General features: G+C 50.0%; 5 protein-coding genes across 5 annotated transcripts; 3 read left to right on the forward strand and 2 right to left on the reverse strand.

Annotated features, from left to right (window-relative positions):
* Nucleotides 1-322: 322 nt before the first annotated feature.
* PtrM4_145690 (uncharacterized protein) lies at nucleotides 323-1,007 on the forward strand (the record flags this gene model as incomplete). Its single annotated transcript, XM_066109826.1, has 2 exons — nucleotides 323-637; nucleotides 684-1,007. The coding sequence occupies 2 exons, from the start codon at nucleotides 323-325 to the stop codon at nucleotides 1,005-1,007; spliced, it is 639 nt and encodes a 212-aa protein (XP_065959809.1).
* A 407-nt stretch (nucleotides 1,008-1,414) lies between these two features.
* Nucleotides 1,415-2,353, reverse strand: PtrM4_145700 (hydrolase (HAD superfamily); the record flags this gene model as incomplete). The annotated part of the gene is made up of 1 exon (XM_001938936.1): nucleotides 1,415-2,353. The coding sequence occupies one exon, from the start codon at nucleotides 2,351-2,353 to the stop codon at nucleotides 1,415-1,417; it is 939 nt and encodes a 312-aa protein (XP_001938971.1).
* Nucleotides 2,354-2,658: 305 nt separating this feature from the next.
* On the forward strand, nucleotides 2,659-3,444 carry PtrM4_145710 (Glycos-transf-2 multi-domain protein; the record flags this gene model as incomplete). Its single annotated transcript, XM_001938935.2, has 2 exons — nucleotides 2,659-2,771; nucleotides 2,823-3,444. 2 exons carry the CDS (start codon nucleotides 2,659-2,661, stop codon nucleotides 3,442-3,444), a joined length of 735 nt encoding a protein of 244 aa, XP_001938970.1.
* A 1,416-nt stretch (nucleotides 3,445-4,860) lies between these two features.
* Nucleotides 4,861-5,436, forward strand: PtrM4_145720 (uncharacterized protein; the record flags this gene model as incomplete). The annotated part of the gene is made up of 1 exon (XM_066109827.1): nucleotides 4,861-5,436. One exon carries the CDS (start codon nucleotides 4,861-4,863, stop codon nucleotides 5,434-5,436), a length of 576 nt encoding a protein of 191 aa, XP_065959810.1.
* Nucleotides 5,437-8,585: 3,149 nt separating this feature from the next.
* PtrM4_145730 (uncharacterized protein) lies at nucleotides 8,586-11,150 on the reverse strand (the record flags this gene model as incomplete). Its single annotated transcript, XM_066109828.1, has 2 exons — nucleotides 8,586-10,987; nucleotides 11,108-11,150. 2 exons carry the CDS (start codon nucleotides 11,148-11,150, stop codon nucleotides 8,586-8,588), a joined length of 2,445 nt encoding a protein of 814 aa, XP_065959811.1.
* Between the last annotated feature and the right edge of the window lie 1,422 nt (nucleotides 11,151-12,572).

Genomic DNA, 12,572 nt, shown 5'->3' on the forward strand with positions numbered 1-12,572 from the left:
CCGAAGCAGCAGGCCAGATCAAGGTCGCCTTGTTCCGCGTTTTGGCATCTGGCGAGATCAAGCGCGGCGAGTACTCTCCCCAGTTTGACGCACACGACGATGACGAGCAGAATGGCGGTGGCGAGGGCGAGGACGTTGACCACACGACGAGTTTCGCAAAGCCCAAGACTCTCGATCCAAAGTCCATCAGCACCCAGACTGTCACCGGAATAGATCCCCCTGACAAGCCGTATGCGGTCTTTACATTTCTGTATCGCGGAGAGCGTAAGTTTTGTTCCTCGACTCACAGTTCCAGCTGACAACAACAGGCCAATTGCGCAAGATGGGCATCTTGAACACGAAAGAACCCCCCAAGATCACGTCCCCAACGACCAAGCGAAAATCAGGAACCCTCGACTTTGGCAGCCTGAAGCCTCTGAACGCAGCCGCCGGTACCAAGAACTTTGGCGGTTATCGAGAGACATCACCCAAGTCCAAGCTAAAGAAGGAAGACGCCATGGACAGTGATGCCGATGACGAGGACGATGTCACGGTGGAGGATATGGAAGATGACAAGGACATTGGTGACAATGGCATGCTATCTCCTGAGGATGCTTTGAAGCAGGGCGAGCTCGCTGAAGGCGTACGCAAGATCAAGGCAAGTTGACAGTTCATCAGACCCATGCAATGCTAACAACACACAGCTCAAGCGCCAACACTCTGCAGAACCACTAGGCCGTCCTGGAGGCCCATCTACCGACATGTCTCCTCTTTCCACGCCAGGTCTCGACGCCACGTCAGCAGCGGAGGCCTCGTCATCTGCGGCCCCCAATACGACAGAATTGAATGACACAAGCTCCATTGCTTCTCCTTTCAAAAAGCAGCGAGCGTCGTTGCCCGGATTCGATGACAGTGTTCGAAGGAGTTTGGGACAAGCAATAATGGGCGCACAGAAAGAGCATCGAGGGAATTCGGAAAGCCACATTCCCACAATCGAAACGAAGATGGAGGAGGATGAGGAATTGTGACCTGAGAACTCTTGTTCCAGAGCGCGTTTGGATGAGGCAACGAACTCTCTTTTACTCACATTTGTCCGACTATTGCGACTCTCACTAAACGTGCCGCTACACATTATACCACGCGGCGCCAGCCGTCATCTCATCAAGGCGCATTGGGAACGGATCCGAACACGATTTGGGTCTTGGGTACCAGTATTGACAGCCTTTGGTTCCGGGTGGCAGATTCTGTACATGATTCATAATTTCCTATGTTTTGATCTAGGGCACTGGTGAGATGGAGTTGGGCGGTCAAGACGCGAAGGCATTGCAGTGTGCAAGTTGGCTAGCGGGAAGAAGTACAATAGAGTGGTACATGTGACTGTTTGATGCGTTGACGATGTGATGCAAAGGGTAGTAGATTATGATAGACTAATGCATTAGCGTACGAACCTCCTCTTCCGCTGTTTGGGCTGCCAGGTGTCGAGATCCAATAAGCTATTGACCGCATCGACAGTTTTGAAGCGTCCTTGTTTGTTCTCTACTTCTATTCGTTGGACGCCCTTTCCTGCAACACGACATTCTTCCTCGCCTCTAAGTAGTAATACTCTGTCCCATCCTGCGTCCTTGGCACCCTGATAATCCGTGTCTACATCATCTCCAACGTGTAGCTTCTCATAATCTTCAATGTCATCACCCAGCAACTCTTCTGCTGCTTTGTAGATTGCCGCATCGGGTTTCTCGATCCCGACATCGTAGGACATGATGATGAAGCTGATGTCTGTCTCTTCTTCTTCCATGAGCGCTGTATGGCAGGGTTCCTTGTATCGTCTGTTCATGACGTTTAGACCAAGAGAGGTTAGAATGTAGGGGACGCGGTAGTCGGAGTTTGTGATGATGCCCACGATGGTCTTTTCCCATGGCCAGGGATGCGTGGGTGTTCTGACTTGCAATTGAGCTTCCCGTTTCGCCCTCTGCAGCATGGAAAAGAAAGGTTTGACGTCTTTGTAGAGAGTATATCCAGCATTGGAACTATACGTTCGCATGAGTTCCTTTGTTAAGCCTTGGGGGAATCTTTGTGTTGGCCCGAGCATAGGGTTAAAGACACCGCGGATGACGTTTTCCCACCACTGGTCTACAAGCATCCCGCTGGCTTTTCCATAGTTTGGATTTTTGGCTGACTCCTCTGAAAAGGACTTTTTGAACCGCCTTGCTATTTCGCGCGGGTTTTCGGTATCTTCGATCCCATCGATCCCGTGACGCGCAGCGGCGCGCGCATAGCCCACGGGAATGGGTACTTTAGGTGTGAAGAGGGTCCCAAAGGCATCCAGACAGAGGAGGAGTTTCTTTTTTTGTACAAACGGTTTAGAGGGTGACATTGCGGGAGGAGTTTTGGGTTCAGGCTAGGATTGCGACGAAACTTTCCACTACCCGACCCGCTGTCAACTAAATTGACTGAAGTCGCTTTGTGGACTACGTGAACTACGCTCTTCACGCTTCTTTTCGTGATGTCGTCAAACTTTTCCGAGGGGTGGGTTGCGGAGGGAGATGGTCCAAAGAGGCTAGTCAGGGTCTAAACATCCAATGCGGACACGATCATCTCCGCGTCCCTCTCCAACCTCAACGTCCAACACCTCACCTGTAGTCGCTCATTCCCCAATTCGCAGCACACACAATACCCAAGATGGCGCCGACAGAATTAAACAAGAACAAGTACTCTGTGCTTCTACCCACGTACAATGAGCGTCGCAACCTGCCCATCATAACGTGGTTGCTAAACAAGACCTTCACCGAGGAGTATGCCGCAAACCCCCTGTCACAATGATAATTACTAACACCTTCCACCAGGAACCTCGACTGGGAACTCATCATCATCGACGACGGCTCCCCCGACGGCACCCAAGAAATCGCCGCCCAGCTCCAAAAAGTATACACCCCGGAACGCATCCAAATCCGCGCCCGCGCCGGTAAACTGGGTCTCGGCACCGCCTACGTCCACGGCCTCCAGTTCGCCACGGGAAACTTCGTCATCATCATGGACGCAGACTTTTCGCACCACCCAAAGTTCATCGCGCCCATGATTGCGCTGCAGAAGACCAAGAACTACGACATCGTCACCGGTACTCGGTATGCGGGTGATGGCGGCGTGTTTGGCTGGGATCTCAAGCGCAAGTTTGTGAGCAGGGGTGCGAATTTGTTCGCGGATACGGTGCTGAGACCGGGTGTGAGTGATTTGACCGGCAGCTTTAGGCTGTATAAGAAGGAGGTGCTGCAAAAGGTTATTCGTAGTACCGAGAGTAAGGGGTATACGTTTCAGATGGAGATGATGGTCAGGGCGAAGGCCATGGGGTGTACGGTTGCGGAAGTGCCGATTTCGTTTGTCGATCGGTTGTATGGTGAGAGTAAGCTGGGTGGCGATGAGATTGTCGAGTATGCCAAGGGTGTGCTGGCGTTGTGGATGAAGGTCTAGGGCTCGGTGGTATGGGCATGGCATTGGCGTTAGGGATCGGGGGTGGGGGACTTGGTTGATCTGGTTTTGGATGCTGGGACGATGGGATGGGTTGATTGTCCTGGCATTTGGCTTGAATACTCTATTTAACTCTAATCTTTCTTGTCAAGTTCATGCATTGTTGTCTGTGACGTTGGAAACCGACGAATTGACCCCAAGATCGTGTAGTCTCGATGCAGATGAGGTACCGCAAAGATACCTGCATGCCACGCCCACAGTTCATGCAAACCCTTCGGCGTCTTTGAACAGGGTACTCGCTACAATAGCGGCATCACTCCTACTTCTCTTGTCCTTCACTTCCTTTAATGTAGCCCCGCAGTTAAGACTAGACCTACAAAAAAAAAAGTCAACAAAAAAGAAAAGGCAAAATAATGCAGCGCCACTGGGCAGTTTCGAACTTCGATCCGACCCTGTTTACCCCACAGTGGCCACTGCTCACGACATGGCAATTAACTACCACTACCACACCAGCGAGTCTGCACGTCTGCGATTTTGCTGGTGGGCGGGCGGAGGATTTTTGGATTGTTTGACATATATACCAAGTCTGAATATTGATACTAGTGTTCGCGTAGGACGAGTGATTTTACAAAGGCCTGCGGTTTGCGCAGAGTGAAGGGGACCTGACTATGTCTACTGTACCGTGCGGGTGAGTTCACTGTGACGTAGTAAGCTGTAGTGAAGTGTGAGTCGGGCGACATAAGATTCCAGAATAAGAAAAAGTGCAAAAAAGATTGAGCGCTACCACAGGGATCCAAACTACAGGAAATACTGTGTTGGACACTCTGATAGCGCTGCTTCACGACATGCACTGGTATGTCCTTATGGACACATTGGATCCCTCATCACCAACACGTCTGCTGGCTGGTGAGCGATGACTTTTTGAACTAAACAAGTGATATAGTAAGACTATAATTGTTTCTATGAGACTGGTTTGGAAAGGCTACAGAAATTGTGGCGTGGGGAAGCGCGCGTGATCGCGTGCGCGCTCACTTCACTTGATCTTACATGACAGTGAGTGAAGGTGAGTTCCACAATACACTCCAGGGATCAATGTCTGCACTATATCATTGGAATCAATACAAGGAAGAGACCACCAATCTTCGCATTACACAGACCGCCATGCCGTCGAAATGAAATGCGGTGCTGATCAGATGCGCACTTGGTCTCTTTCACTGCCAGATCTCACTAGCCATGGCGCGCCGCAGAGATTACACTAGTACTGCTGCCTAGCGCACAGGCTCAGCACATTCAATCCCGCCTGCAAGCTTGTTTACTGCTCTTGTCAACCCAACCACCTCAGTGAGCAGGTCACGAACGACGGTATGTATGACCTCGCTGAATGTCTACAGGGCGGTATGGCTAACTTTTTTAGTGATCATGGACCGCGAGGACGACAAAAAGCTCCAAGATGCCCAGGACCAGGAAGAGCTCAACCAACTGAAGCGCAAAAATGCTGCTCTCGAGCAACGAGTGAAGGATATCTACAATGAAATGGCCTTGCTTCAGCCCCAAATGCTGGCCACCTTAGCCGACGTGGTACAAAATCTAAAAGACATTGTCACCCTTATCCCGCAAGCCGGTCTATCATCTGTTACGCCTGGTCCCATGGCTTACGTGCCCACCAACTTCGGACCCAGCCACAAGGATACCGTGAATATGCATCCGCACGCTCCACGCGAGTCTGGAGGATACGAAAACTTCACCGCAAAGCGCACCTATGCTGCTGGTACCGGAAAAGTGTTTACTTGGGCCTACGGATCGAACGAGCACTGGGATCTTGGACTGTGTCATGTTCAGCTCAACACTCACAGTGTGTGCCGGGACAAGGACTGCGAGTGGCGTCACAGGTACTTGTCGTCAGGAGAGCGCTTCTACATCAGCTTGCTCCAACCAAATGGTCCCAATTTCCTGACGTGGTATGACGAAGCCACAGCGTCCAAGGTCCTAGCCTGAGTAAGCTGTCTGTGCAGGCTGCTGAGATTTGACGGAAACAAATGTGTATAGTCACATAAATGAGGCAAGAATGAAAAAATTCGGGAAAGCTTTCGTCAAAATTATGTAATCTATTGGAACAAGGTCCCCCCAGTAGTATGACTACTATGGATAACCGAGTGGGAGGAGGGACAAGGCGGGGTGGCTGCAACGTATTGTATTCACTATCGTGTCGAGTGTCACAGACTCACGCTGTTGTGGTGGGTGCTATTGCCCACCGGGCAGTGCCTGCCACACCAGCATATCATGTGACTCTCAAGCACCTTCTACCCTGGACTGAACTCAGATATTCTCAACATAATCGATGGTTCTATAGTTTGGGTCACGTAGATGAATACATGCACTCTCGCAATATCCAATAGTATGTCCCGGTAGCCTTCGCTCAGAGGGTTTCAGAGGTAGCCAAGAAGCCTCCGCATAGCCGTTTATGTCTTCGGTTATTATTGTAATCTCGTTCGTTGGCCTTGACTCAGTTCGCTTAGGAAGTTTCAGATACAGCCCATAAGCGTCCGCATGATTCCTGATGTTCTCCACAATGACTTTGTATACCTCTATGCATTCCTTGACAGATGCTGCGCTCGTCTTATGCATTCCTGGATCGATGCTGCGGTCTCGTCATGTCATTGTTGGAACTCTCGTTCCACGCTGAGTGACCGCACTCTAATAAATGGCCCTCGTCTTATGCGTTCATTAACCGATGCTGCGGCCTCGTCTTGTCGTTGTTGGAACTCTCGTCCCACGCTCTGTCGTTGTTGGAACTCTTGTTCCACGCTCTATCGTTGTTAGAACTCTCGTTCCACGCTGACTGCACTCTGATAAAATGGCCCTCGTCTTATGCGTTCGTTGACCAATGCTGCGGCCTCGTCTTGTCGTTGTTGGAACTCTTGTTCCACGCTGACTGCACTCTGGTGCCACGGCGTCTTATGCGTTCGTTGGCCGATGCTGCGGCTTTGTCAATCTTCGCATTGAGTGGCCGTCTCGTTTGCATCTCTTGATCTTCGTATTGAGTGGCCTTGCCAGACGTCTTGTTTGCATTTATGGATCCTCGCATTGAGTGACCTTGCGTGACCTTTCCCGATGTCTTGTTTGCATTTGTGAATCTTCGCATTGATCGGTCGCGCTTCTTCTCGAACAGATGCCGTTGGGCGACTGCGCTTCTTCGTATGCTGCGTTGACAACAGCGACGTACTTAAGCGTAGGTAGCGTAGGTACTTCCTGTGCTGGCGGCTTATCGTTGGCATTCGGTGAGGGCTGGAGAACTAGCACGTGTAGTAGGCGGTGTGGCAGACGCTGTTGCGTGACTGCGTTTCTGACGTGTTTGGAGATGCCATGTTTCAAGCCGGAAGGTAAGAAGAATGCACTGCACAGCGCGGACAGGCACATACAAGCTGCTACATGATACAGTATACAATGGTTTATGTGTAGTCTTGCAGAACACTAAGCAGTGAATCAATAAGAGATCAGTACATGTTTGGTGGCGTGCAGGCATGGTGGCTTGATAGTCGGTAATGCGACGCGGCCTTGGGTAGTTAAGACCGGGACTCAGATACTTACCCCGGCATGTACTTTTTACTAGTATGCTTTGATTGTCGTCTTCTATTTGGGTGCTGGCGAGCACTTTTCTTACCATCGAGCTTATGCCTTTCCTGTGAAATACTACTCGAAACACTGTATTCCAATGCTAATTCCTATTGTACCTAGGTATGCTGTAGTTGAAACAATGTCTGTATATACTTCGACTGTAGAATTAATGGAAATACATCATGATATGGCATGCAACTTCTTTAGAACTACTGAAGCTGCTACATAATATTTTATACTCCATATGCATACACATATCAACGACCACGCGGAGGCTTGTGGGCACGTAAGCCATGGGACTCGGCGTAACAGGTGACGGACCAGCTTGCTATACTTGTCCAACATGACTACGCGTGCCTATTTCGTTCTTAGTGTTCATTCGCCTGTGTGGTACTCCTGAGGGATGTGCACTTGCGCGATATTCCAGCGCTAGCGTTGTTTGTGTTCCCCGCATACACTCTTTCCTCCACACTAATACGCCCTTTACGCCGCAGATTCATCCGCACTTGCTATTAGTATTGACGCTCTACGCCAACATCTACACCTGTACTTCATTATGGTATTCCAACGTCCGAAACCGCCTTTGTCTCCCGTTTCATTCGACTTAGTACCACGCCAGTATCCCAAAAAGATGGCAGACATCGGCCCCAGACGTACTCCACTGGCACGTACGAACTGCTGGAGAGCACAACAATCTTCCGAGGCTCTACTTGCTCAAGCACCGAAGCACAGCCAACCATACCTGCAAGGAAGGTATCAGCGAACCAGAAAACAACAGTCATTGGCCAGGACAACACCTACATAAAGCCAGTCAAGGAGCCCTACGAGATTGCCGATTCCAGCGAAAAAAAAAGAAGACGCTTCCCAGAAACTACGTACCGCACGAGTACCCGAAGCTGCCAGGACGCTACGATGCTCAAGAAACCCGCGAGCGTAATTTTGATGCCGCCGTCAAGACAACTTGGGAGATCAAGCGAGACAAGCCTAAGCAACAACCGCAGCCGTAGCCACATCCGAACATCTTTGTGTGTCTCTATGGTCCTCGTTCTGGTCGAGTGACTAGTCATTGAGCTGGTGAAACAGTACGTCCTACAAGAACCAATTCTAGCACTGGCCCGAGCTAACAGAGTAGTCAAATGAACACGATTGGATCCCATGGAACCATTGTATACGTCATTACTTGTATGTAGAAATGAGGGTGCCGATATCTAGAATCCTCATAGATAGTCAATCTGCATTACAAGACTGCACAAGATATCACTTGCACTGTGAAGTATCCGTAGCACATACAGCACGACTCATTAGCCATGCTATATCCTAGCAAGCTAACATGAATCTCAAGATGCGCAACAGCAGACTTTCCAACAAGCAAGTAAAGCAAGTCACCGCTCTAAACTTGACTTGCTTGGTTCAAACATAGGCTTTACTTGACTTGCTTGGGGTGATTTTTTTACTTGCTTGACTTGCTTGTATTACTTGCAAGTACTTGGATTACTTGACTACTACAAAGAGATTAAGCTACATACAAATTACCAAAACTCAGTGTTCCACTCTAGTATGTTGTAATCTCCTACAAGCTGCTCATCTGAAAGCTTAGCCTCGCTACAGTTGTACGGTTTATAACCAGCTCGCACCCATGACCTTACTAATTGAAGAGCTGCGAGTAGCTCACTGCCCAGAGCACGTCGCTTAGGTTCAAGAAGGTCGCCAAGCTCACTGAAGAGGCGCTCACAGTCGCTGCTTGATGCTGGGATAGTCATGATATCGATTGCAAACTGCGCTAAATGCGGGTATTTCGGCAGTAGTTGTATCCAGTATTGGACAGGATTTCCATCTGCGTTGTACTGCTCCTGCGTCCACTGCGGCTCTTGTGTTTTCCAGCGCTCAAACTCGTCAAGTGGAGCCTCTCGGTCATTGTTGCGGCTAAGTATAGCAATAATTGCCTCGTCTATGTTGTTGCTACTCGGCGCAGTTGTATACCGCTGGCGTGCTCGTTGAGGTTTGTATGCCGCCCAAAGCTGTTGGAACGACGCGTTGGCACTAGTAAGCCAATCAGCTTTGTCTGCCCACGCCACATCGCAGTAGTTCTTGTAGTACGGGTGTAGGCAAACAGCGGCGTAGTAAGCGGGCGAGTCGTCGAGCTTGTTGTAGTAGTCGTTGGCTTTGCTCCACGCGGCGCGGAGGTTGACGTTGAGGTGATCCTCTGGAGCCTCGGCATGAGCGTTGAAGTCGACGTGCTCGAACGGGCGCGCCCGGGCCTCAAGCTTGCTGAGTACGTACTCAAAAACGGGTATAACCTCATAGATTGCGCCGTATTTGCCATCCTTAGAGCGTCCCTCGAGGCGTTTTGTGGCGTACTTGAGCGGCTCTAAGCAGTCCTGGTACTCTGCAATCACCGCCCAGTCAGCAGCTCGGAGCCCAGTTGATCTCATCCAGTTTGGGGCGTCGGGCCGCTTATTATTCCGCTGCGCAGCGTGCGCATCTTCAAGGATAACCCTATTGATATGATGCTCAGCGTACAAGTTATACGCGGCTTGAAGCTTGGTAGCGCGCTCAAAAGCAGCATAGTATGAGTTCCAGCGAGTGACGACAGGCTTGACTGGCTCGAGTACTTTGAGACGCCCTTCAGCAGGCAGGTTGTTGTTGGCAAGGCGCTGGTAGCCACGAAAAAGCTCGTACTGTTGCGGCGTTTTGATATAGTTGATGACGTCAACTAGCACTCCAATAGGGCCATCTTTCCGCCACTCTCGCATATACTGCTCCTCGGTATTGTACTGCTCTTGAGTGTTGCCGTAGGCGTCTTTGTTGGTGCCAAATATAATAGCCTGGCCGATGAGGTTAAGCGTGTGACAACTGCAGCGGAGGCGCCGGTGAGCGGACTCAAATTCGTACTCGCGCGCGAGCGCGGCGATCGCAGTGTCGTTGTTGGTAGCGTTGTCGAGTACAAAATAGCCTAATCGGTCGCTTGTTATTCCGTATGCTGAGAGCGTCGTCGAGATAGCTTTGGCAATAGCCTCACCGGTGTGGGCGCCAGCGAGCTCAGGCAGATCGATTGGTAAGTCTCGTATTATTCCAGCTGCGTCGGCAAAGTGAGCGACTACTCCAAAGAAGCCACGTTTACCACCCTTTGTTGTCCAGCCATCAAAGCTTACGTGTATTTTGCTTACTGAGCCTGACAGGGTGTCGATAACTTGCGGTCGTATAGACCGGAACAACCTCATCACAAAGGTAGAAACGCTGGTATTACTTACCCACAACGCTGCCTCTGCCTCTGGGTTGGCAAATCTCATCATCTCTCTAAAATCAGGCGTCGTAAGTTCGCTGAGCGGGTGGTTTCGGTTAACAAGCCACATGACAGTGGCTGTTCGAAAGCCCTCTACGTCGAAGTTTCCAAACGCGTTAGCAGTGTTTTGTTGTACGTCTAAACCAGCGTCAAAAGCTTGCCGCAACGACAGCTGGCCTCGAGCTCTCTGCGCTAACTTTGGGCCATCTTTCGTAAGGTTGTGGCCAGGCTTTGGTTGGCTGAGATGGGTGGCTGCTGAGGTTGTAGCCTGAGTAATGTTAAACAAACCACCACGGCCAGCGTCGATAGTTTTGTGTACATGGCAGTACTTGCACACAAACCAGATTCGAGATGTAGCATGGCGCTCAACAACGCGGTAGCCATACTGAAAGATCCAACTTTTTGGGCGCTTAGAACGCGCCAATGGCTTGATAAAATCAGGTAAACGTGCCCAGTCAATGCCGTCAAAGTTCTCAACTAGTGCGCTGTTTGTCTCATCCTGACCACCCTCTCCAGCCTCAGTTGTAGCCACCGTGCCAGCTCGGCTGCCCTCGGTGGGCGCGACAATCTCAGCCTCCGCCTGCGACTCTAAGAACTGCAACTCGAAGGTAGGTATTGGCGGCGAGGCGTTAGCCTGGCTTGCGGCAGCTAGGGTTTTGCGAGGTGATCGACGCTGAGGTCTAGGCTTAGATGCAGGCTTAGATGCAGGCTCAGGTGAAGCCTCAGGAGTTGAGGCGACGTTGTTGGTGGCAGCGGCTACTTTCGTACGTTTGCTCCGAGCAGAAGTTTGTGGTAGGCGACGTTTGGCCATATTGGGGGTATCAGGGCAGTATAAATCACTGGAAAACGCGTTGCTATAGGGGATACTGCATTGCGATAGGCTTCTAGACAGGCGTACGTCGAGATTGGAGCAATGCGCTAGACTAAGGCTAACGTTATTTGATAGCCGCTTAGCCTGTTTGGGACTCAACCGAGGCAACTGCAACACTTCAAAACCATCGCGACATCTACCGTACAGCAGTTTTAGCACCCTCATCACAGTAACGCTAAAACAACCAAGTAAACCAAGTAAGCCAAGCAAGCAAAGTATCTTGACTTGACTTGCTTGCTTAGCTGCCCAGCTCTTACTTGACTTGCTTGCTTGGTTTAAACCAAGCAAGTCAAGCAAGTAATCCAAGTCAACTTGCTTTTTGGAAAGTCTGCGCAACAGCTTCGAGTTCCGCTATGTAGCATGTATAGTATCTGCAAGCCACGTGTTTACTCAGCCCTTCATCTCCGTATTTATACATTCCACGTTATGTCTGAATTCCATCTCACAAGAAGCATGCGGTGTGCCTTCATGCCAACCAAGGATATTGTACATATCCAGGTCACAACAGAAAACGGGTTCATCGACCCCAAGAAATATCCCTAACTCGATTCTTTCAAAGAGCTCAAGAGTTTACACGTCACTGTCAAGCACTTCAACTCACTCAGCCTGCACACCGGTTCTCGTGCGAGTCCCCGCGAGTACCGTGTATTCAAAGATGGTGTAACCGAAGACGTCTGCGGGTGCCTTAATAGAGAATTGTGTCAGCCCTCAGGGGGTGTGTCAACTAGAATGTTCTACTATCGTCACAGCTACGTAACACACTGCTGATCTGGAATGCTCCAGATACTCTACTTCATGTATATAGTCACTCTCTGCAGCTCTCTCAATAAAACAACCTTCTCTCTTATCTCTCCTCCAATTCAACAGTTATGAGCCCGGTATCCCCGCAATAAGCTGCGATATTTAAACGAGATTATTCACTCTATTCACACAGTTCACGCTGTTGTATACGCTGTTCTTGTGTCTTGTTATAGCGTTGAAACAAGGTGTCTCACGCTCTCTTTTTGAGATCTATTCTCACGTCCTTTAAGATTACTTCTCGAAGCTTCTCTGCCGCTTAGCAAGGCAGCTCTTTTAGCTATTATAGCATCCTCGAGCGCTCGGGACGATTAAGTTGTTAGTCGCGCATTAGTTATCCTCGAGAACCAGAGCGATTGGAAGCTCTAGTACTCCTTAAAGAAGGAGTTCGCTACCGTTAAAGGTGTGTGGGAATACTGCGATCCTTCCACAAATAAGCTACCTCCAACTGTCGATAACGAGCTATTAGACACTGCTTCAGACAGTGCGTGGAGGAGGTAGGAGATTAAGACGAATACTTAGAAGGCTACCCTTAAGGCTATAGGAGAGGTTAACCTTAAAATC

Source organism: Pyrenophora tritici-repentis, chromosome 9 (assembly GCF_003171515.1).
Source record: "Pyrenophora tritici-repentis strain M4 chromosome 9, whole genome shotgun sequence".
Taxonomy (NCBI): Eukaryota; Fungi; Ascomycota; class Dothideomycetes; order Pleosporales; family Pleosporaceae; genus Pyrenophora; species Pyrenophora tritici-repentis.